The sequence below is a fragment of the Crocuta crocuta genome, unplaced genomic scaffold (genome assembly GCF_008692635.1).
Source record: "Crocuta crocuta isolate KB4526 unplaced genomic scaffold, BGI_CrCroc_1.0 scaffold84, whole genome shotgun sequence".
Classification (NCBI taxonomy): Eukaryota; Metazoa; Chordata; class Mammalia; order Carnivora; family Hyaenidae; genus Crocuta; species Crocuta crocuta.
In genome coordinates this window covers 1,605,328-1,630,274 of record NW_027530213.1, presented here as the reverse complement: position 1 = coordinate 1,630,274, position 24,947 = coordinate 1,605,328, and the positions used below count along the sequence as shown (strand labels likewise).

The 24,947-nt window shown below is 40.7% G+C and overlaps 1 protein-coding gene and 1 pseudogene across 1 annotated transcript in view; one reads left to right on the top strand and one right to left on the bottom strand.

Moving 5' to 3' along the window:
- BRWD1 (bromodomain and WD repeat domain containing 1) overlaps positions 1–24,947 on the bottom strand; it is a 120,359-nt gene that overhangs the window by 76,868 nt on the left and 18,544 nt on the right. The window contains 5 exon segments of the mRNA XM_077765488.1: positions 361–461; positions 12,179–12,400; positions 13,507–13,667; positions 14,032–14,130; positions 16,184–16,334. Coding sequence (XP_077621614.1) covers positions 361–461; positions 12,179–12,400; positions 13,507–13,667; positions 14,032–14,130; positions 16,184–16,334 — 734 coding nt within the window.
- On the top strand, positions 18,019–18,662 carry LOC144232587 (large ribosomal subunit protein eL8 pseudogene; annotated as a pseudogene).

Genomic DNA, 24,947 nt, shown 5'->3' with positions numbered 1-24,947 from the left:
ACTGGCGGGTACTGTCTACAACCCACATCCTCTGACTCTTCAGTGACCCTGCCTGCATCTCTGACTACACATCTAAGTACACATTTCTAACATTCTTCAAAATGTTTCACATACGATTTTTTTCCTCCCACAGAATGTGCCCTCTAAGAGTAAAGAGCTATGATTCTTTTCCATATCCTAACATGTAAGCAGTACACTGTAAACAGTAGATAGTCGGTGAGGCACTAACGCTGTATATAGTAAAAAGTAAAAAGGCAACCACAATACAGAACTTCCCTTTATCACCAGACTGCATCTCACTGGACTAAACTATAACATTAAAAAAAGAAAACTTATTATTACACAATTAGAGGCACGTACCTGAACTTCAGGGATTCTAAATCCCACTGCCAGAAGCAAACTGTCCCGTCAGCACCAGTAGAGACCATGTATCTTTGGGAGCCTTTGGCCATTGGGCTAAACTGAAACAGAACAACACACACAATTCAGTTTCCTGACCGCCTACTGAAGTCAGAGTTTAATGGTTTCTCAAAGTTAATTTCAACTGACAAATTCAAGTAAAATCTAACAATTGCAAAATACAGGTGACAGTAGCATAGTGAAAAATCATAACCTAAAAAGTAAGGTCTCTCTCTATGTAATGTGATCTCAATAAAAGATTACCGTCAAAACGAACAAACAAGAAGAGTGAGAAAGACTTCTGTGAACAGAAAGTGACGAGCAGGAAGAGCTGGTCCTGTCAATAGGAAAGCTCCTCACAAAGCCTCGATAATGAAAACCATGGGGCATGGTAGACACAGGTCAGAATGACCAATAGAAAAATAGATGATCAAGTCCAAAATGGCCCTTACATAGAAAAGCTAAGATAAAGGTATTGTCTCAAATCAGTTGGGGAAACAATGGATCAGAGCATAAATGATTACCAATTGTGGAGCAATCTGGAAGCTATTCTTCCGACTACACCCCAGGATAAATTCCAAGTGGATCAAACATTATTACTCAAACATTTAAAAAACAAAACTATGAAAGTATTCTAAGCAAACACAAGAATTATAACTTCAGAACTGGGCGTTCAACGGTGTTACACAGCAATCTAGATAACGTAAGATCAAACTGGACCAGAGACAGCCAATAAGGCTTCAGAGATGGAGAGGAAAATACAAAGGAAACAAGAAAACACACTAGGCAAAGAAATATGAACAAAAGTACAAAAGTGAGAGGGAATACGGTATATGATAGCAATGGAAATATCCATAGGACTACAGTGTTCGTTTGTGGAAGTGGTGGGGAAATGGGCTAAATGGTAGAGAATCTGGACCCAGTAAGAGCAAGAGGTAAATGCTGTTCTCAAGTAAAACGCAAAAATTTGTCAGACAGCAGTATACAATATTTTCTGAGAGGAAACAGATCAGACAAACCACCGAGAATCAATCCAGTTAAACCCAAGAACCTTAACTGGAAGGAAGCAGCCCCTTCCTTCCCCCAGAGTGGGGAGGAGAGCCATGAAGAAGGAAACACACCTGCTGACTCACCAGGCATTCATCTCAAAGGAGCTTAGCAAACAAAGATAAGCACTGCCATTAACAGGAAAGAAGAGGTCAGAAGCAATTTTTCTACGTTATTGACATAGTTATTTATCATTACAACATCCCAGAGAGATACGGTTTATGATCTGTTTTATGATTTTTCCAATTATACACTTTGTAAGGGAGGTAGGGTTTGAACCCAAGACTTCTTCAAAGAAGCTTCTTCCAAGTTCCTTCTCCTCAAGTATAGGAAACAGAGAGGTTTTATAAAATGCTGAAAGTGATCATCTAAATCTAAGCAGGTTATGTTCCAGAAGGCAGACCAAAACTTGAGTTTTGGGGAATATCCCATTAAAAGTAATAACTAACAGTATGTTAATAAATATTCTTATAATTAAAATTAAAACATCACAGTAAAATCTGTAACTCAACATAGACTATCTTAAGAATTCTAAACCCGAACGTCTGCGGAAGAGTAATTGCACTATAATGAGTCTCCCATGTTCTAACTAAATCAGCCTTCAATACACAAGTGGTGCTGCTAATCTGTCTAACAACTGTCCCTAGCCTGACACAGTACCATTCTCTCTGTAACGCTTCTCAAATATTTTTAAATATCTAGCATGGCAAAAGTCACCTGGTTTGTTCTGGTTAGGCTGGGGGCAGGGGCTATTTTCTCTTCTAAATGAACTTGATGGCATGCTAAATTCCATTAAAACAAAGCAACTGGGATTTCAAATATAAACACACTAACTTTATACCATGATTTGGATAGAGATGACATCTTTACAGCACTGAATCTTCTGAGTCAAGAGTATGCTATACTAGACATTTTCACTAACATAGACTATCCCCTCCCCACCCAACCCCAAGGCTCTGTCATTATTTTTAAGACCTTTCTTCATCAAGAGTTTTCCAATTTCCTGGTGTAGTTTATTCCTATGTGTATGAAGGTTTTTGTTACTATTGTGAATTATGATCTTCTTCTATTTGCTAATTAGTTATTGATGGTTTATAGCTAAGTTTTGGTTTTAGGACACAGTCCTATATTTATCTGGTTTACTAAGCTCTTAACAATTCTGTAAGTTTGGGTTTTTTTGTTTTTATTAATTTTTTAAATGTTTTTTATTTATTTCTGAGAGAGAGAGAGAGAGAGAGGCGCAGCGTGACCAGGGGAGGGTCAGAGAGAGAGGGAGACACAGAATCTGAAGCAGGCTCCAGACTCTTAGCCGTCAGCACAGAGCCCAACATGGGGCTTGAGCCCACGAACCGTGAGATCATGACCTGAGCCAAAGTCAGACGCTTAAATGACTGAGCCACCCAGGCACCCCTTAACAATTCTTAAGTTTTAAGAGAATTCACCAATGAGTCCTCTGAGCTTGGAGTTTTCATTTTAGGAGATATTTTTTAATACCCAAGAGGCATATTTTTAACTTTTCAAGCTTTTCCTTTTGTAAGTAGCAACATTCCTCAAATGCAGTATCACTGACAGCCACGTTTCATTAATCATCCTCAAAGCTACTCATCCATGACCATAACATGTACCTCTAGGTAAGAGTCTCGTTTTTCCAAGATGTGTTAGTTACGTCCTGCATAAAGAACACATAAGAATCATGCTTTCTNGGGATGAGCACTGGGTGTTATGTGGAAACTAATCTGACAATAAACTATTTGTAAAAAAAATAAATAATAAAAAAATTAAAAAAAAAAGAATCATGCTTTGTCAACAGGCCAGGTAGCTTTAGGACTCTGTACTACAACCTCACATGGCTACTTCCAAAAGTCAAAATAATTTTCTTGAAATCTACACTTTTTTTAATAAAGTCTATTTATTTATTTTGAGAGAGTGAGTGAGAACAAGGGAGGGGCAGAGAGAAAGGTAGAGGGAGAGAACCCCAAGCAGGCTCTGCACTGTCACTGCAGAGCCTGAGGCAGGGCTCAAACTCATAAAACCAGGAGATCATGACCTAAGCCAAAATCAAGAATCCGACACTTAACCAACTGAGCCACACAGGAGCCCCCAAATCTACAAATTTTGAGTAACTATTCAGCATACAGCATATGCCTGGAACATAACTTCTCCGTTTACAACTTGTTTGGTAGCAAAATAAGGACTCTGTAATGTATGCTGATCCTCTATTTGCTTTTAAGAAGAATGCATTCGGGGCACCTGGGTGGCTCAGTCAGTTAAGCGTCCGACTTCGGCTCAGGTCATGATCTCACGGTTTGTGGGTTTGAGCCCCGCGTCGGGCTCTGTGCTGACAGCTCAGAGCCCGGAGCCTGTTTCAGAGTCTGTGTCTCTCTCTCTCTCTCTGACCCTCCCCTGCTCACGCTGTCTCTCTCTCTCTCAGAAATTTTAATTTTTAAAAAATTAGAAAGAATGCATTTGTCAAAGGTAGTTAGCGACCCTATTAAAATACTGCTAAAAATGCAAATGTTTCCTGTGTGTCTATTACATGTGCTAATTTAGTCAGAGGTCTGGAAAGGCAGAATGTGCACAATGTAAAACTCGCCATTTGAGCCATTTTAAACCGTACAACTCGGCAGCATTTACTACATTCACATGCAGTGCAGCCATTACCACTATCTTGTCCCAGAGTTACTATTTTAGAAGACAAATTGTAACCTGTCAAAGCATTTTCAATGGATTCTCTTGGCTATTTTAGGTGTATCGTACATGGAATATGGTGCCATAGTTCTCTCTTGCTATAAATGGATGGACGTGAGCCATGTGACCCTGAATCATGCAGCCCAAATCCTCAGCACCAGTCTCCCAGTACTGAATCTCTATTCATTAGATGTAACAATGTATCAACACTCGAGAAATTTACTATCAATATAATACTGTTATGTAATATAGAATTCATGTGGAAATTTCTCCCAATTTCTCAAATCTGCTCTATCGGTTTCCTGGACTCCTAAAGCCAGGACCCAAATCAAGACTCACACATTGCATTCATACTTGTATCATTTCCTTGGTTTCCTTGTAATTTTATTTATTTATTTATTTTTTACTTATTTTTGCCTTTCTTGAAACTGGTTTTTTGAGTGTACTTTTTTAACATAAATACTAATAGGTAGATAAGGAAATTCCGCTGTCGAGTCAATGCATTAATAGTTACCAGTCTACTCAGATTTTCTCTCTCTTCGTGCCAGTTGCATCTTAATTTTCAAATTTCCCATATAGTCATTTAACATATCCTCTTTTTAATGTCTGAAGGGTCTATAAAGATGCCCCCCCGTTTCAAAATTGATAATGGTTGGGGCGCCTGGGTGGCTTAGTCGGTTAAGCGTCCGACTTTCGCTTAGGTCATGATCTCACGGTTCGTGGGTTCGGGCCTCGCGTCCGGCTCTGTGCTGCCAGCTCAGAGCCTGGAGCCTGTTTCAGTCTGTGACTCCCTCTCTCTCTGACCCTCCCCTGTTCACGCTGTCTCTCTCTCTCCTAGAGATAAATAAAAAAAAAAAAAAACATTAAAAAAAATTAAAAAAAAAATTGATAATGGTTTTTACTTTTTTTCTTCATCAATCTTAAACCAACATTTTCAGTCTTTCAAAGAACTTTTGGCTTTGCTGATCCTCTTTACTGTTATACTTATGTTTTCTATTCCTAATTTTTGTACTTCTCCTCCTAACACATCCTCTACGGTTTCCTATTATTTTTCTAACTTCCTGAGAAATACATTTGATCACTGGATTTCACCTTTTTAACATATATGCATTGAGAGCTATAAATCCCCCTTTCCGCACAGCGTCAGCTGTGTATTTATAGTGCAATGCCATGTAATAAATTACCCCAAAATGTAGCTACCAAAAACAATATATATTATCTCATAGTCTCTAAGGGTCAAGACCTCGGAGAAGCTTAGCTAGATGGTTCTGGCTCAGGGTCTCACAAGGCTGTAGCAGATGTCAGCCTGGGCTTCCTGGGGATAGAGAGGACCTTCTTCCCAAAGGGAAGACTCCCTTGCCTCTAGCAGGAGACTTCAGGTGTCTGGCCATGAAGACCTGTCCTTAAGGTTGTTTGAGTATCCTATCAACATGACTGACATCTGACTTCCCTCCAGATATGTGAGTCAACAGAATAAGACAGGCCAACTCAGGGCACCTGGGTGGCTCAGTCGGTTAAGCATCTAACTCTTGATTTCAGCTCAGGTCATGATCTCATGGTTGTGAGATCGAATCCCACAATGGGCTCTGTGCTGAGTGTAGAGCCTGTTTGGGAGTCTGTCTCTCTCTCTCCCTCTCTGCCCCTCCCCCACTCACACTCTCCACGTCTCTCTCAAAATAAACAAACTGAAAAAAAAAAAAAAAGAAAAAAGAAAAGAGACAGGTCAACCCTATTCAACACGGGGACTTACCACAAGGCAGGAGTCCACAAAGTAAAACTCACCAAGCATCATCTTGTTGGCTATCAAATTCTACATCCCATAATACATAGGACCTAATTTTTTCATTAATAGTTAAGTATTCCCAATTTTTTATTGTGATTTCTTCTTTGATACATGAGTTATTTAAAAGTACATTGCCTAATGTGGGGATTATTCTATTAATTCTGGCTATTAATAATTTCAGGCTTAACTCCACTACTGTCAGAGTAGGGATTACGGTCAGATTTGGGATTATTTCAGTATGTTCAAATTTGTTAAGAACTTAGCGGGTCGGGACGCCTGGGTGGCTTAGTCGGTTGAGCGTCCAACTTTCGCTTAGGTCATGATCTCGCGCTTCGTGGGTTTGAGCCCCGTGTCGGGCTCTGTGCTGACTGCCAGCTCAGAGCCTGGAGCCTATTTCAGAGCCTGTGTCTCCCTCTCTCTCTGACCCTCCCCTGCTCACGCTGTCTCTCTCTCTCTCTCTCCTAGAAATAAATAAAAATATTTAGAAAAAAAAAATGGGTCAATGTGGACAGTACTTATACAATAAACACCCACTTATGGCTGTAAAGAAATAATGCAGATACTATATGCAATGTTTCAATGTGGCATCCAAGTCCTTAGTTGTATTGTTCAAATCTGTATTTCTTTTTCATAATTTTTTTAATGTTTATTTACTTTTGAGAGGGAGAGAGACCAAGCACAAGCAGGGGAGGGACAGAGAAAGGGGGAGACACAGAATCCAAAGCAGGCTCCAGGCTGTCAGCACAGAGCCTGAGATGGGGCTCAGACTCGCCAACCTCAGGATCATGACCTGAGCTAAAGATAGGTGCTCAATCAACTAAGCCACCCAGGCACCCCTGTATTTCTTAATAGTACAGACTCTTCAATTACTGAGAGACACAGAGGTATGTTAATCTCCCACTATGATTATGAAGATCTACTTTTCCCCGTGAACTATTTTTGCTTTATGTATTTTGACTCCAAGTTACTAAATATACAACTCAATTTTCTGTTTTTATCATTAAAAATTGCCCCTTACCTCTAAAAATATTAATTTCCTTAAGGCCTATTATCTAATTTTAGTGTACCATATCAGCCTTCTTATAGTTACTGTCTACAAAAGTTTTCAACCTTTACTTCCAGCTGCCCCTTAGCCTTAGAGTGAAGGTGGGGCTTTGCTTCCTAGTTACATGTAAGACGTGTCCTTCCCTGGGACTGCCTACTGCACTTACAAGCACAGTGTCCGTGAACTCCGTGCCGGCTGAATGCTAGCACTTCCACCCCTCTTTTGCCCTCCTGTCTTGCCCTTTCTATAAGACTATTCCACATTTCCCTCTCCATCAGCTGGTTATACACCCTCATACAATTCTTTTGTTATTTTAGAGATTGCATCTCCAAGCCTGGGATCACATCTCCCTCTCAGCCTAAAGAATCATATTTAGAATTCCCCTGTTCCATTGCCAGAAGACTATCTGAAAATGTGTTTAGAGCTTCAATCTATCATTAATATACTTGATGGGTTCAGAATCCTTGAGAAGTCACTATTAGCAGTTTATTAATTTTAAATAAACCCAAACATAAGATTTTTTTTTATGTATTTATTTCATTAAGCAAGCTCTATGCCCACATGGGGCTTGAATGCATGACCCCAAGTACCAAGTTGCACACTCTACCAACAGAGCCAGCTAGACATCCCCAGTAGCACTTTAGAAAGAGCACTTCTCTGGAGCACCAGGGTAGCTCAGACGGTTGAGCATCCAATTCTTGGTTTCAGCTTGGGTCACGATCCCAGGGTCATGGGATCGAGCCTTGCATCAGGCTCCAGCACTGAGCATGGAGCCTGCTTGGGATGCGCTCGCTCGCTCGCTCGCTCTCTCTCTCTCTCTCTCTCTCCCCCCTGCCACTTGTTGTGTGTTCTCTCTTAAATAGAAAAATAAAAAAAAAATTTTTAAAGAGCACTTTTTTGTCTATCAACTGCCACTGTTCTACTGAGAAGCTAATCATCAGTCTTCTTGCTTATTTTTCCTTTTGGTTACCTTGAGATTTCTCTTTGGCTTTAAAAGTTTTATTGTGATGAAAGGGCCCCTGGGTGGTTCAGTTGGTTAAGCGTCAGACTCTTGATTTAGGTTCAGGTCATGATCTCCACAAGTTCAAGCCCCACAACAGGTTCCGCACAGAGCAGAGCCTGCTCTGAATTCTGTCTCTCCCTCCCCTTCCCCTGCTAGCGCTCTCTCTCTCTCCCTCAAAAAATAAACTAAGTTAACGAAACAAAAGTAAAAGTTTTATGGCGATGTTCACTAGCCCTAGTTTTTTGTATGTTTATTCTGCTCAGGGTCCTCGGTGTTTCTTCAATCTGTGTCTCTATTTCTTCAGTGCATTTTGCGAAATCCTCAGCTCCTATCACTTCAAGTGCAGCCCCGCTCCATTCCCTCCTCGTCCTGCTGTTCAGGAATCCCAGGTACACACGTGGCCCAGTGCATGTGCAGAGAGGCGACATCTTAGCAGGGCCTGTCTACCGGCTCCGTCTTTCTGCACAGTCCCACCTCCTCCTGCTGTGCTGCCACCTACTTACCTTCTTCTGACCTCACTTGCAGTTCATGAATTCTCCAATTTCTTCAGTCGTGGCTCGTCTGCTGTTAAACCATCCGCTCAATTCTGAAATTCCCCTATATATTTCAACTCCACAATTTCCTTTGTACTAATTTCCAGTTGCTGTAATTTGTTTCTATTCTAATTAGCTGCATTTATGTGTAAATACTTCCAAACTATTTCCTCTCCAACCAACCCTGCAAGTGTGTCAAATATCCTGCTAAGCTTTTTGGGCACCCCCCCCATGGAAATGGTGAATGCCTTCCCACCCAAGGCTCCTCTCTCTGCCCTTTCCTTACCTACCATATCTTGATGTCCCAAGTTCTTATTATATTAGTATCTCAAGTATTTCTTCAGGAAAGCCAGGGGCATCAGGGTGGCTCAGTCCATTGAGCATCTGACTCTTCATTTCAGCTCAGGTCATGATCCCAAGGTCCGTGAGTCAAGCCTTGCATTGAGCTGGGCATGGAGGCTGCTTAAGATTCTCTCACTCTCCCTCTGCCCCACTCCCCAGCTCACACACTCTTTCTCAAAATAATTTTTAAAATAAAAGTAAATAAATAAGTAAAAGAAAAGCTAATCCAAACCAGCTATACAGTAGGTCTTTCATTCCAGTAGAATGTTCATTTACTGTTCTTTCAGACAAAAGGGTCTACCTCTGGTTGTAATACTACTATCAGTTTTGAGAATGTAAGTTGTATCAAATGGCAGTGTATGATGCTTCCCTTGAGAAGCGTGTACACCAAAATATTGACAGTGACTACTTCTAGATGGTAAGATCATGGAGGCTTACTTTCTTACTTGCTCATTTTTCTGCAACTGATATTACTTGTACATATTTTTAATATAAATTGAAAAAGACCTTTACTAAAATTAAAAATGGTTTCTATATGACAACAGGGCCAAGAAAATAAAAAAGTTTAATAACTAAAATTGTGTACCTGCTTTGACTTTGAACTTTGGTAACCACTGGCAAGCACAGAGGACCACTCTGATGCATAAAAACTTACTACCACCCAGACTTCTCAGGTATATTCAGTAGGTGACAACTACATGTGGCCCCATAACCAAAGAATGAGTCTCAGGAAAAATCAGAGCCCCATTTTCACAGTCAGGGACTCCACAATGGTTTTAGGACAGACACCAGCACACAGTGCTAGAAGTCTTCCCATTTGCTGCTATACTGCCTGTAAGTTCATATCAAATAACAAAATATCAACTGTGAAACACAGTCTTCTAGAAAATTATACTCTTTGCCTTTAAAAAAACAAGTACACCAAAATATTGCTTAAATTCTCAAAATAAAACACTATCCCGATTATGGTTGTCTTCATTCAAAAATAAGTCTGTTGTCTCAATTCTTCAAGAAAACTAACCAGAAGAGTTGAGAAAAATCTCTCCTTTCACAGGACTTCACACCAAATCTCTTTGGAGAGCACTTAACATACAGCCTGGGTGAATCCACACATGAAAATGGAACCACTCCGGGGCGCCTGGGTGGCTTAGTCGGTTAGGCGTCCGACTTTCGCTTAGGTCATGATCTCGCGGTTCGTGGGTTCGGGCCCCGCATCGGGCTCTGTGCTGACTGCCAGCTCAGAGCCTGGAGCCTGTTTCGGTCTGTGACTCCCTCTCTCTCTGACCCTCCCCTGCTCACGCTGTCTCTCTCTCTCTCCTAGAAATAAATAAAAAACAAAACAAAACAAAAAAATGGAACCACTCCCACAGTTTTATCCAAATTCAAATCAGAGGCACCAATGTGCCTTAAAAGGCCTTATAAATCATCATCTCCTAACAAAATGTGATTTTCAAGATAATGACCCAAATGCACCGTTTTCAGTTCCGAACGAACTACCGGGGCTAAGACACAATCATCAGTGGCTACCACAGCGGGACTAACAGACATTTCAGGCCTACAAGAGCATACACCTCAAGGTGATCAAGCCTTTAGATCACTGATCCTGAAAGTGTAGCCCCTGGAGGAGGAGGAGGAGGAGGAGGAGGAGGAGGAGGAGGAGCAGCACCTGGGAAGTTAGTACGAATGCCAATTCTCAGGCCCCACCTCCCCCGTTTTCAGTCAGAATCTCTGGCGGTGAGGCCTATCAATCTGTGCTTGAAACAAGGCCTCCAAGTGATCCAGAGGCACATTAAACAGAATTATCGCTGGGGCCCAACAACCAAGTTACAGGAACTACAGGAACACGCAAGCAGTAACCTCCAAACTGGGAACTCCACAGATAAACACCCAACTCTTTCAACAAAGAAACTTACTGTAAGGGGTTTTAAAAGCTGGGCAAGGGAATGCAATTTGTTTTAAGCTTCTTTTTAACGACAGTAACCAATTGTAAGGTATAGGTTTTGTCTGATTCCTCAAAGTAACTCTATTTATGAGACAAATGGAAATCTGAACATGAAAAAAAAAGTATGATGATATCTTTTTGGTTGTGTTTTTTCTTTAAAATTAATTTTTTTAATGTTAATTTTTTTTGAAAGAGAGACAGAGTGTGAGCGGGGGAAGAGCAGAGAGAAAGAAGACACAGAATCTGAAGCAGGCTCCAGGCTCTGAGATGTCAGCACACGGCCCAACACAGGGCTTGAACTCACAAACTGTGAGATCATGACCTGAGCCAAAGTCAATTAATTAACCGACTGAGCCACGCAGGCACCCCTGTTTGTGTTTTTTAAAAAGAAATTCTTATCTTTTATTTTTTTATTTATTTTTTAAAATTTTTTAATTTTTTCTTTTTTTTTTAATTTATTTCTCAGAGAGAGACAGACAGACAGCATGAGCAGGGGAGGGTCAGAAAGACAGGGAGATACAGAATCTGAAACAGGCTCCAGGCTCTGAGCTCGCTGTCAGCACAGAGCCCGATGCAGGGCTCAAACCCACGAAACCGTGAGATCATGATCTGAGCCGAAGTCAGATGCTTAACCAAATGAGCCACCCAGGCGCCCCAAGAAATCCTTATCTTTTAGAAAGACATACTGAACCATTTATTGAAGATACGATGTGAAATCTAGGATCTGCTTTAGGTACAAAGTGAAGTGGTTGGGGATCAGCCATGGGCAGCTGGGCACCTAGGGGTTCATTATACGAGTCTACTCTGTGTATGTGCAAAATTAGCTTCCACAATAAGGTGAAAAAATTGTTTAAATATACTTCAACAAATTTAATCACTTAGCAAAACCCACAGGTTTAAAAGTAGAAAAATCAGGGCACCTAGGTGGCCTGGTTGGCTGGGCGTCTAACCCTTGATTTCAGCTCTGGTCATGATCCCAAGGTCGTGAGATCAAGCCCCACATTGGGCTCTGCACTGAGCATGGATTCTGCTTAAGATTCTTTCTCCCTCTCCCTTTGTCCCTCTCCCCCATTCACACACACTCTCTCAAAGAATAAAAAATGAAGTAGAAAAATCATTAACCTATCCTTGGGTTTGTAACTGACACTCCCCCAGTTCAACAGTAAGCCTAAAGGAAGCAGTAAATCTTCCAGCAGGCCTTCCTGTAACACTCTAACTGCACTAGACATTACGTCACCCTTCCAAGATTCATGGAGGTATGATTAATTACATTTTCTCCTGGTTACTAAAACAGATCACACAATTACTAAGCATCTTAACTATTTCTCACCTCTGAGGAGAAAGTTTCAAAGGAAAAGGAGATCATACACAAATGTGCACACTCAAGCCAGTTTACCTGTAGAGATGTGATTGACCCCGTGTGTCCCTGGAGCACAGCCACCGGGGCACAAGTTCTCAAGCACCACACTCGGATGATCTTATCACAGCTCCCTGCAGCGATCATCGTATTCTCATAGTTAACCGCCATATCTGAAATTTCTGCAGAGTGACCTCTTAATGTGGATAATAGGCGGCCATTGTGTGTTGACCAAATCTTCACCAAACAATCATCTGAACCCTAAGAAAAAATATACCCCAAAGTAAACGTTAACACAGCAAGTCTTACAGCATTTTAAAAAATACCATTTACATGTCACTTAAATTAAGATTCTATAAATTCTCTTCTCTTTCCAACTGTAGAATATTCTATAAATTACGAATCTTACAGTCAGAAAACTTACAGAACAATAGTTTTTTTTTCTTCAAACCACATCTATATAAATTACGATACTGTGAAGTTTTCATTTCTATGGACCAGACCACATTATAAATACTATTTTCCCAAAATCCCCTGCCGAGTAAGGAGTCCAACTGAAAGGTTATCACTCACCTATTTCACTTTAACAATGGTTAAATGTCAGTTTAGCTCACATCAAGCTAAATAATTTGATACGTGTTAGGACAGGTACATAGATCACAAGCTGAGTAGGTGGCAATCCCAAAAACAAGTAAAAAATAATAGGACTAGCACCCTCATTTTAAATAACCAAACAATGGAGTCTCAAATTTGTAGTAGCAGCCGGCGTCCATCCTACTCAGCTCATGTTTGAGTGTCTACTCTGAATCTTACAACTTTGAAAAAGGAAATTTAAACTTTTGATTCCTTGTAATTTTCCCTTAAAATACTAAAATGGTAATTACCTTACAAATATTTACATATAGTTTTATAATAATTATAAAATAATCTTGCGGTGTTCAAGTAATTAATTTCTCAGGATCAATGAGTAATCAATGTGAATATGAATCACCTAAAGAGATTTGGGTTTCTACGGAAGGGTTTTGGTTTGCTTTGGTTACTAGCATACTAGGAACCTCACCCAGTAGGTCTCGAATAGGCTGGAGGGGAAAGGGTTAGGCATGTATATTTTTAAGATCCTTGACGACCAGGCCCACGATCCACCACTTCAAATCAAGGTCTCGCAAACACTATACTATCTGCAAATGAATCACTTGGGATACGTAATAAAAATGCATACTCATGGGCCCTGCATCAGACCTGTGGAGTCACAATCCCTGAGAATGGGAACCACAGAACCTACGTGTTTTAGAAGATTGCCTAGATGATTCTAACACACACTGAAGTGCTCCAGAGGATACCAAAGGGAGTTTAAAACAGCAACTCACTGTAAAGATTCTATGTCCTGTCCTATCAAATGCTACACAGTAAACAGCAGATAGATGTCCGAGAATCCTCCTGTGCATTTTTATATGCTGATACATAGTTCCTGGAAAGGCTGTGCTAAAAGTGGAACACCCTGTGAGTTGTTTTCCTCGATGTATCTCCACTAGGAAATAAAAACAATGAGAATGGTTAAGGAAGAGTCAACCATGTAAAAACACGAAGAAAAACTCCCCAACAATTTCTAGAGGTCACAGAATCTATGTTCAAGAAATCCTAAGGACACAAGTTTCTCCCCAATTCTGTTCTACTATAATCACTACTATGGGCTTATTTACAGTAAGATTATCTTTCATTAATTTTTATTACATTTAGGAGTAACTTTGGGAAAACAAACTTGGAAACTGATACCCATTACTACTGCAACACTATCGCCAGTATTTCCTTTTAAATTTTAATATGGCAGTTACAAAGATGGTCAAGAAATCAGAAAGACTGTTTCGGTCATCCGAAAAGGCAAGCTCACTCACCAAGACTCGGTGGGGAACCATAATTCACCGGCATTTCAGGAGGTCTTCCTCTGTGAAGAGCAGCAAAGGCAGAGCCCTTCCAAACTGTGTGCCTGCAGTCTTTAAAACGAATTTTAGATACACATAAAATCTTGAAAGTTAACCCCAAGAAAGATTTTATAGAATACTTACGTATATTGTAATAAACTGTTTATTCAAAGTTGTATCAACTAATATACTTTAACAGAAAAGCCCTAGAGGTTTATTAAGACTATTTCTGAAGGGGGAAAAAAAATTAAGACATCTCAGATACAACAACAACAGCTAACATTAGTGTAGCACTTTACAATTTACAAAGTGCGTTCCACGTACATTATCTCATTGAGTCCTCACAACAACCCTGTGAGGTAGGTATGATCGCCAATGTACAAGTGAGGTAACTGAGGCTCAAAGGTTCCAGGAGCTTGAAAGAGATCCGCTGCAAGTGGTTAAGTCTACACGGACCATACAACCAGATCTTTTGACTTCCAAGTCCTAGTTAATGCCAAGTAAGTTTTTATGTTTCAATGCAGAATTATACCACATAATCATACGAGATCTTAATCACAACTGATCCAACTTTCCAAAAAACATGGAAATTTTTGTAAGAAAAATTTTATTCGATTTATATGAAAATCCTTAAAACGTTAACGGAATTTTAAAATTAATTTTGGCCAGTATTACCATGACTTTAATCTCCCTAGGAAATACGGACAAAATCATATGCCTTTCCTCTTGTTTTAGGATCATGGATAATCCTTTACACAAGAGCACGCACGTAGGATCCGGGAGTCTGAACACTCATTCTCAAGTCCCGTCCCTCTTTGACCTATCCGCAAATATATACGAAGAAGAAACATCTGCCCCTCTAGGGGAGATAGCAGCAGAGCACAGACTACGCTGGGCCAGAAATCAGCTTCTTCACAAGTGAAAGAGGAAGGGAAGGCAGGCATCACAGAAACCTCTACTGAGCCTCGGGTGCCCCAACCTAACACGCATGTTACGTTTTACATGAATGGATTCATCGCCACCATCATGACCAAAGAGCGGTTACAAGGCATCCTCTCGTGACACTAGTACAGAACAGAGAGCTACGGACCCTACCCTAGGGCAGCGGGCTCAAGTCTCTTCTAAGGTCTGCCGGGTCTAAAGCGGTGCTCATCACAAAACAACACGGAGCTTGACACAAGTAAAGAAAACAGAGGGAAACAGGCCACTCGGGCAACTACTACATAACAGCCTAAAATAGAATAATTACAAGGTGAATAGGGACACAGAGAAGGGAGGGTAGGAACAGTTTCCTGAGCCAAGCCCCGGTGCGGCAGGGCCACAGAGCACTAAGAAATGACTAAGGCCGACAGAGCGGTCTGGCATGGAACCAAGGAGGAGGGCTGTTTGTCCTCAGTCAAGCTTTGTACTGGCGGCGCACCTAAGAGGCGGCCTCACATCAGCAACAGATCGTAAAGATAATCACGGGGGACGAACTGGACGGATGCTCAGGATCAGAAGAGCCAACATTCTTGCCCATTAGCAGTGAGGCCACGTTGTATACATAGATCATATCACATACATATACTTAGTCTAAGTGATTTATACCAAGCTAACAGAAGAACAGCAATTCCAAACATTTTGCTACCACATAACTTTGCAAAAAAATCAAATTGGAGAAAAAAGAACCATGCAATTGTACATTTTTGGTGCTTGTTTTCAAACTGCTACCAAATTTAGAAAATCACTTCCTCTTATAACAAAGGGCTTTCAGAATCTAAATACCAAATAAAATACTTCTAGCATTTAATGAGTTTATTAGACACATACAATTACATTCAATAAAGTTATAAGTGAGCTACAAAATAGAAAATTAAGAACTCACATCGATAAAACCTCAAACACATCTCAGAATAAATTCAAGCTTTTTCGCTTAACATCTATACCTTTGTCACTTTTTTTTAAATGCAGGACCCATTAAACACTTACGTAGTAAAATTCAATGTCTATGCTAAATGCAGAGAATTTTATAGTCCACAGCATGGTTTATAGTTACATATCGCCTTTCTTCCACAATGCTTACATTACTTCACAATTATAATTATCATTAAGCTACAAAGCAGAACACTTCTTCAAATTAAGGTACCTTTTGCTGTACGTAGCAAAGACTGCCTTCCTGCACCAAGTAAAGAAGTGACTCTTGAAATACTGGGCGGAATTTCTTTATCCAACATGGGGCCAATGCGCTGGCAGATTTGCAACAGATGATCAGGAGCCACATGCTTATTGGACAAGACCTAGTTGGAGAGCAAGGGTTTTAAACATTATTTACGATAGTATCAAAAAAACAAACAGCGAGGGAGAAGTCTGACAAAACACATGAGAAACAGGTACAATGAAAACTATAAATCACTGCTGAGGGAAACTAAATAAACAGCAAATTGATCTGTAGGTTTAAAGCCATCCCAATCCAAATACAAGCAGGCTGTCTTATAGAAACAGATTAATTTTATTCTAAAAGTCATATTCAAATGCAAGGGGCCTGCAAAGCCCAAAGCTGCTTTAAAACATATAAAGTTGAGTTATGAGAAGAATGCCTGACTTCAGGAATCATCATATAAGGACACCTGGTTTTTGACAAAAGCACAAAGGAGGAAAGATAATCTTCTCAACAAATGGTTCTGGAACCACTAGACATCCATTTGTTGAAATGGCTTTTCTTTTAATTAACTCTGATCCTACATCACATCATAAAGAAAAATTATCTCAAGACAGTTCACATCTCTAAATGTATTATCGAAAAACTGCAGACTTTATCACAGAAAACACTGGAGAAAATCATGACTTGGGATTAGACTTCTCACGTAACAGAAGTACAATCCACACAACAACCAGCCAATACCCTTGACTTCATCAAAACAGCTTGTTTTTTTCAAAAGAGCATGAAAAAACAACCCACAGACTGAAAGAAAATGTCTGCAAAGAGTATACCTGATAAGCGACTTGCATCTAGAATATTAAAAAACTCTCGACACTCAATTATAAGAAAAAAATCTAATTTTTAAAAACAGGAGAAAGATTTACAGACCACACACACACACATATACTCTTTCTCTCTAAAGATGCACAACACCATTCATTAGTAACAAATTGAAAAAATGAGGTATTACTAACAGCTGTTAGAATGGCTAACTTTAAAAGGTCCAGACCAAGACTGGCAAGAACGTGGAGAAGCTGCTGGTGGGAATGCACAATAGTACAACCACTTTGGAAAACGCTGGGGCCTGAGGTGATCTCTTAAAATGGTTTGCTTTTCACTTGACCCAGGAAATCCTACATAATCGTGCAAATCAAGAGGTTCAAATCCCTGTGTTCACGTCAGGGACACATGGGAAAGCGCCCAGGCCAGCAGGGGTGTGTGTATCTGAAGGACGTCACCCTGGAGAAGCAACATGTGCCCTTCCGTCGCTGCCGCGGTGGAGGTGGCAGGTGCGCCCAGGCCAAACAGTGGGGCTGGCACAGAATCGGTGACCCAAAAAGAGGGCTGAATTTTTAGTGAGCATGCCTAAAAACGCAGACAGTTGTGCTGAACTTAAGAGTTTAGAGGATTCTCTGGTCACTGAGCACATCTGGGTAAAGAAAGCCCGTAAGAGGTGGTATAGAGCTTACGGCGCTGGTGGTCAGACTGACCCATACGCAAGCTCTCCCTGCCGCACTCCTTTCTGAAAAACCAGACTGTTCCTAAGCTGGAAGAGGAGCTTGCAAAGACAGAAAAGATATCCCAGAAGAAAATGAGGAAACAAAAACTTACGACCCACGAGTAAATTCTATATAAAATAAATGCAAATAAAAGTTTAAAAAAAGAGAAAGAGAGATAGAATACAGTTGGACAGTTTAATAGTAGCCCATATTATTCAGCTATTCTACTCCTAAGTATTTACTCAAGAAAAAGAAAAGCACACGTTCATAGTAAAAGTCTGTATGTGCGCATGGCCCCACTACATCTGGCCTCAGCAACAAAGGGCTGTTCTCTGTAAATGTCTACAAGCGCCTCCTGCAATTAACCAGTTTACCCAGGCGATGGACGGTCAAACAGCTACTCAAATGAGTAACTTAGCCCGGCCTGCACGTACAGTCCAGAGACAAAGCCAGAGAAGGAGCAGAGACTGGTGGCCCGGGCCGAGAAGAAAGCTGTCAGGAAAGGGGATGTCCCCACCAAGAGGCCGCCTGTGCTTCGAGCTGGGGTTAATACCATCGTCACATTGGTGGAAAACAAGGCGGCTTGGCTGGTAGTGACGGTACGCAAGGTGGATCCCACTGAGTGGGCTGTCTCCCTGCCTGCCCTGTGTCAGAAGACGGGAGTCCCTTGCTGCATCATGAAGAGGAAGGCCGGGCTGGGTGCCTGGTCCACAGGAAGACTGGCACCACTGTCACCTTCACACAGGTTAACTCAGAAGAAGAAGGAGCTCTGGCAAAGCTGGCAAAAGCTATCAAGAGCAATGACAGGTATGATGAGATCCGCAGTCACTGGAGGGGCAACATGCTGGGACCAAAGTCAGGGGCTCTCATCGCCAAGCTGGAAAAGGCAAAGGCTAAATAAAAAGCTGGCCACCAAATTGGGCTGAAGAGTACACTGTTGACTTTTCTGAACATAAAAGCAATTAAAAGTTCTTTTCCAAAAAAAAAAAAAGTCTGCACATGACTGAAACATCTTTAAGATCCCAAAGTGGACACCCCCAAATGGCCATTAACAGGTGACTGGATACACACGTTACCGTGTATCTGTACAACGGAATGCTATCCACCGATAAGAAATACATACGAAGCATTAATAACACACGACGACATGGATAAAATCTCAAAATCATTACGCTGAAAGAAGCCAGAGAAAGAGTATACATTGTATAATGTTATTTACACAAAACTCTAGAAAATGCCCACTAATATACAGTGACAGAAAGCAGATCAGAAGTCACTGGGGACAGGGAGCAGAGAGAGGCAGGAGGAATTACAGATGGGTTCATCGGGGTCACACACATCCAAAGTCATCAACCTGAACCTTCGTAAACATGAGGTTATTTTATGTCAATTATACTTTTAAAGAATAAAAACACAAAAGGTACTGTATAGTTTATCTCAGGAAGATGCCTAATGACACCTGATTCAAATGTGTTTGTCCTGAACTTTAAGGGCGCATTAAGGTTCCTCAATCACAAGATGAGGTTTCTCAATCGGGACGTTACCACCACTGGAGGAGAGACAAGGCAGCACTGTCCCGGACAGCCCCTATGTACAGGACACACGGCCCTCCTGGCTCCCTTCCACCAGGGCCAACAGCATTCCCCAGGCTCCCCAACACCAACGATGTCCCACACATTTTCCAACCCCCCAGAAACGCTGCTCCAAAGAAAACCTGAAACATAGTGCAAGATCTCACTTCTGGGTCTTATGCATTAACTCAAATATAAAATAAGCCTGGATTCAGGGCACCTGGCTGGCTCAGTCAGTAGAGCAGGCGACTCCTGAGTTCAAGCCCCACATTGGGTGTAGAAATTACTTAAATTAAAAAACAAACAACCCAGATTCAATATAAAGTTTTTATTCATAAGCACTAGTGACAGAAGAGGCTAAATAAAATATTTTCATCTTTTTTTTCTACTTTCTAATAGTTTTTTTTAATGTTTTATTTATTTCTGAGAGAGCGAGAAAGCAGGGGAGGGTCAAAGAGAGCGGGAAATACAGAATCTGAAAACAGGCTCCAGGCTCTGAGCTGGCTGTCAGCACAGAGCCCGATGCAGGGCCCGAACCCACCAACCATGAGATCATGAGCTGAGCCAAAGTCAGACGTTCAACCGACTGAGCCACCCAGGCGCCCCTATCTTCAACTTTTCAACATGACTTATGTCTCCTACCTTGACAAATACCCCAAGGCAAAACTCCAAAGACCTATCAAAGCTCAGGGAGACCTCAAAGTGTTTCATAATACTAATTAGCACTCTGTGCTTCAAAGTGTCAGCATGTAAAAGTCTCAAAACCATTGGAGATAATGAGCTCATCATGGGAAGGGAAAGAAAGATAGAAGGAACAAGAAAGTAATCCCAAAAGGCCAAGAAAATCACAGATCTAAGAACTTATCAGTAATGCAAATCTGAAAACAAAAACTCCACAGAAGTACTCTGCACTGATGGACCTAAATAATGTCTACAAGGCTGAAGAAACAAACAATGACTTCAGCAATGGCAACACAGATTCTTTTATACAGTAGACAATCACTTTAATAGTTTTAACATTTTGATTATTCAGGTGGATAGAGAACTTATATCAACTGATTTTTTAAAACATAATTTATTGTCAAATTAGCTAACATACAGTGCATTCTTGGTTTTGGGGGTAGATTCCCATGGTTCATGGCTTATATACAACACCCAATGCTCACCCCACAAGTGCCTTCTTCAATGTCCATCACCCATTTCCCCCTCACCCCCACCCACCTCCCCATCAACCCTCAGTTTGTTCTCTATATTTAAGAGTCCCTTATGGTTTGTCTCCCTCTCTCCCTATTTCTAACTAGTTTTTCCCTTCCCTTTCCCCATGGGCTTCTGTTAAGTTTCTCAAATTCCACATATGAGTGAAAACATGTGTCTGTCTTTCTCAGTTGGCTCTAAGTTTTGAGGTCACACAATCAAGCCTGTCCCCTAAATGGACACCCACCCTTGAAGACAACCTACCACAGACAGAGCCAAAAACAACTTCTCTAGATAGAAAAGGTAGGGACAAAAAAGGGATAGACGGAGTGCCTCCCAGTGCTAGATATGATTTTATTCTATCTCTTAAGTGATCTAGAAGGAAAACTTTATAGGATTATACTCACTGCCTGAATTGAAGCAGCAATAAAACCCATCATTAAAATAATAAGAAGTTTCAACATAGGCAAGTAAACTGAGGCCAAGTCCAGGTGTTAATAGGAACGTGATTCCATGCAGCAGCTGAAATCCCATAAAGAGAATTACCGACTCATTACATTTCTGAGGATTCTAGCAAAACTATCAAAGACGGGGGAGGAGGGACTGTTACTCTATTTTTATATAAAACAAGGTGTTTCTGGAGAATAACGTAGTTCTAGTCCCAATATAGGCAACAAAAATAATGAACAGAAAATGGTTCTGGATTATTAAAAATATATTGTCCAAATTAATATAAATAATGTTCCTTCATTATTTTCAAGTCCTACACCTGAATGTTAGTAACCACCTGTTACTAACTTTGCTAATAAGTAAGCCGGTTATACAATGTCCTCAGGAATCAGGCCAGAACTAAGCCCCTTCCAACAGTCAAATAGCCAATCTCTGTACCATCTTATTTTTTGTAACCATACTTAGTCTCAGAAAGATTTTCAGTCACAGTCCCAGGATCACTATATTACTATCACTATTACCAAATACCGCTGTTAGCATGAGCCTCTTTAAGCCCAGGGTAGCAGCTATACAAAGCGGTAGTAAAGTCTAGATAATGCAACTGGAAAGTTATGGGAGAAAGTAGCTTTTTCTGTTAAGTATGGGATACTGTAATGTAATCAGGATCTAGAATGAATCTTTAATATTTTTTTAATGTTTATTTCAGAGAGAGTGTGACAGAGACACACAAGAGTGTGAGCAGGGGAGGGGCAGAGAGAGAGGGAGACACAGAATGTGGAGCAGTCCTCAGGCTCTGAGCTGTTAGCATAGAGCCCAATGCGGGGCTCGACCTCATGAACAGCGAGTTCATGACCTAAGCCAAAGTCGGATGTTTTAACTGACTAAGCCACCCAGGCACCCCAATATTGAGTATCTTTAATCTGTACCTATCTGACCTTTAGTTTTCCCTTGACTACTTAAAACTACATCCAGAAATGTTACAACGGAAAATGCCTAAATAAACTACCACATCACATCACAATCCTATACAGTGAGCACACAATGGAACAAGAAGTGATTCGGAGCATGGTCTTTCACAAAAATTTAAAAACTGGGGTCTTCCTTTAGTAAGTCCCGTCAGCCTCTGATGTGTACAAGTTCTTGGCCTCTTTTCTAAGGTTTATAAAGAAATGCAAGTTTGGGGCACCTGGGTGGCTTAGTCAGTTAAGCATCCGACTTGTGACCTCAGCTCAGGTCTTGATCTCAGAATCGTGAGTTCAAGCCCCACAGTGGGCTCCATAAAAGGCAGGAAGCATATTTCAAAAAATAAATTTTTAAAAATTAAAAAAAAAACAACGCAAGCTTAGTAGTCAATGGCAAGATAAACATCGCTATAAAAATAAGAAGGCAAGAGCTTAACTCTCAGTTTATACAAAAGTACCTAGGTAGAGAAACGTTCTAGTGTTAGCATGAAGATCTTTCACTCTGGGTGGCTCAGTCGGTTAAGCGTCCCACTCTGGCTCAGGTCACGATCTCGTGGTTTGTGGTTCAAGCCCCACACTGGGTTCTGTGCTGACAGCCTGGAGCCTGTTTTGGATTCTGTGTCTCCCTCTCTCTCTGTCCCTCTCCCACTCGTGCTCTATAGTTAAAAAATTTTTTAACTATAAAAAAACTTAAAAAAAAACAAAAAAAAACCCAAAAACATTTATTTTGGGGCACCTGACTTGCTCAGTTGGCAGAGCATGTAACTCTTGATATCAGGATTGTGAGTCCAAGCCCTACACTGGGTGTAGAGATTAAAAATAAAATATTTTTTAAATTTTTTAAAATGTTTTATTTATTTTTGAGAGAGAGAGAGAGAGACAGAGACAGCATGAGCAGGGGAGGGCCAGGCTCCAGGCTCTGAGCTAGCTGCCAGCACAGGGCTCAACGCAGGGCTCAAACCCACCAACTGTGAGATCATGACCTGAGCTGAAGTCAGACACTTAACTGACTGAGCCCCGCAGGTGCCTCAAAAATAAAATCTTAAAAAAAAAAGCTTTTAATTCAGAAAAGACAGTTTAAGCTTCAAAGAGCAGACCACATTTGCTTATCCAACAGCCACTACCTTCCCCTTCAGCAGAGCTTCACTTTTCTAAACTCTTTCCTAACGAGGAAGCCATGTGATCTAGTTCTGGCCAATGAAACAGAGAAGAAATCTTCTAGGGCAGGGGAATGATCCTGGAAAATTCTCCCTAATAAAAGAACCTCAGGAAGAAAACAAAAAAAACCCACCAACCCATCCCTCCCATCAATTCTAGGGTATGGTGTTAACAACAAAACTAGGAGCTTGAGAAGAAAAAACCCAAATGTCAATCTGCCCTATCAAAAAGACAGACTGTTTTAGTGACACCATTAAATCAAAGACATCATTATATACCTTTATTATTTAGGTATACTGCTTTATGGATACCTTTATTATTTAGGTATCCATAAATCAGCTGAGTTCTGGAAAAAAACCACTAAATTTGAGATTATTCTTTTGTGCCACGTGAAAATAACTAAATTTTCTAAGCAGAACATAATTAAAATAAGCCTGTGTGAAGACTAATTAATAGTCTGCATCCTACACAGAACTTAATGAAGAGACAAATATTCCCCAAAAGTCAAACTTCTTCTTTTTCTCAATATTGTTTCACAAGATGTATTAAAACAAGAGACTGGCACACTTCAAAACGTATGGATTTTAAACATGTGACAGCCTACAGAAGACATGAAATCGTAAAGTACTGATAAAGTAACAATTTCAGCCACAAGAACAGAGTAAAGATCACAGATTTCAAGATTAATGCAAAACATCTTCTAGCCAGAATCAGTTAGTTTATTATTTCATTGAGAAGTCTGTCATATTCCAAATGACCAACAAAAATAAAACCTAGTCAGGGGCACCTGGGTGGCTCAGCTGGTTAAGCGCCTGACTTTGGCTCACGTCATCATCTCTTGGTGAGTTTGAGGCCCACATCGGGCTCTGTGTTGACAGCTCGGAGCCTGCTTCAGATTCTGTGTCTCCCTCTCTCTCTGACCCTCCCCTGTTCACGCTCTGTCTCTTAAAATAAATATTTTTTAAAAATGTTAATATATATCTTATAAAATTTGACCACTAAAATAGTATATGTTATAGGAACAGAAAAGAAAGTCCAGATGCAAGTCATCAAGAATGTAGTAAATGGTGATGACAGTGTTCCCTGTAGACTGTAGAAAAATAAGACAAGACTCAAACAGTATTTGCAAACTGACAATTTGGAAAAGGCTAGATTCATACCTCACACCAACCATATCCTCAATCAACTGAATACAGAGACATTACACAGAAACTACAAATAGACTAGAAAAAGTACTGAGAAATAAATACATAATATTGCCTTTTATAATGTTAATCTTGAAGTACAGAAGGGCTTTAAGGACAACCCTAAAGACAAAATAAAGATTAACAGATGTAACCAAAGTAAAAATCTTAAACCTCTGGGAAAACAAAGCCTCCCAGCAAAACTAAAAAGCAGCCTGCATGCTGGGAAAGGAACCTAGGACACACAGCAGACTAAAGAATAATCTAGAGATGAAGAATTCTTACAAAATGGTTTAAGACAGTAGTAGAACAGTAAAAGAAATAAAAAGGTAATTCAGAAAAGATAAGGGGCGCCTGGGTGGCTCAGTCAGTTAAGGATCCGGCTTCAGCTCGGGTCATGATCTCATGGTTCATGGGTTCAAGCCTCGCGTCGGGCTCTGTGCTGACAGCTCAGAGCCTGGAGGCTGCTTCCGATCCTGTGTCTCCCTCTCTCTCTGACCCTCCCCTGCTCACGCAGTCTCTCTCTCTCTCTCTCTCTCTCTCTCTCAGAAATTAACAAAACATTAAAAAAAAAAAAGATGAATTATCACAGTCACAAAACAAACTTCCTTTAAAAACAAAAAAGTCTGGGGCGCCTGGGTGGCTTAGTCGGTTAAGCGTCCAACTTTCGCTTAGGTCATGATCTCAATCCA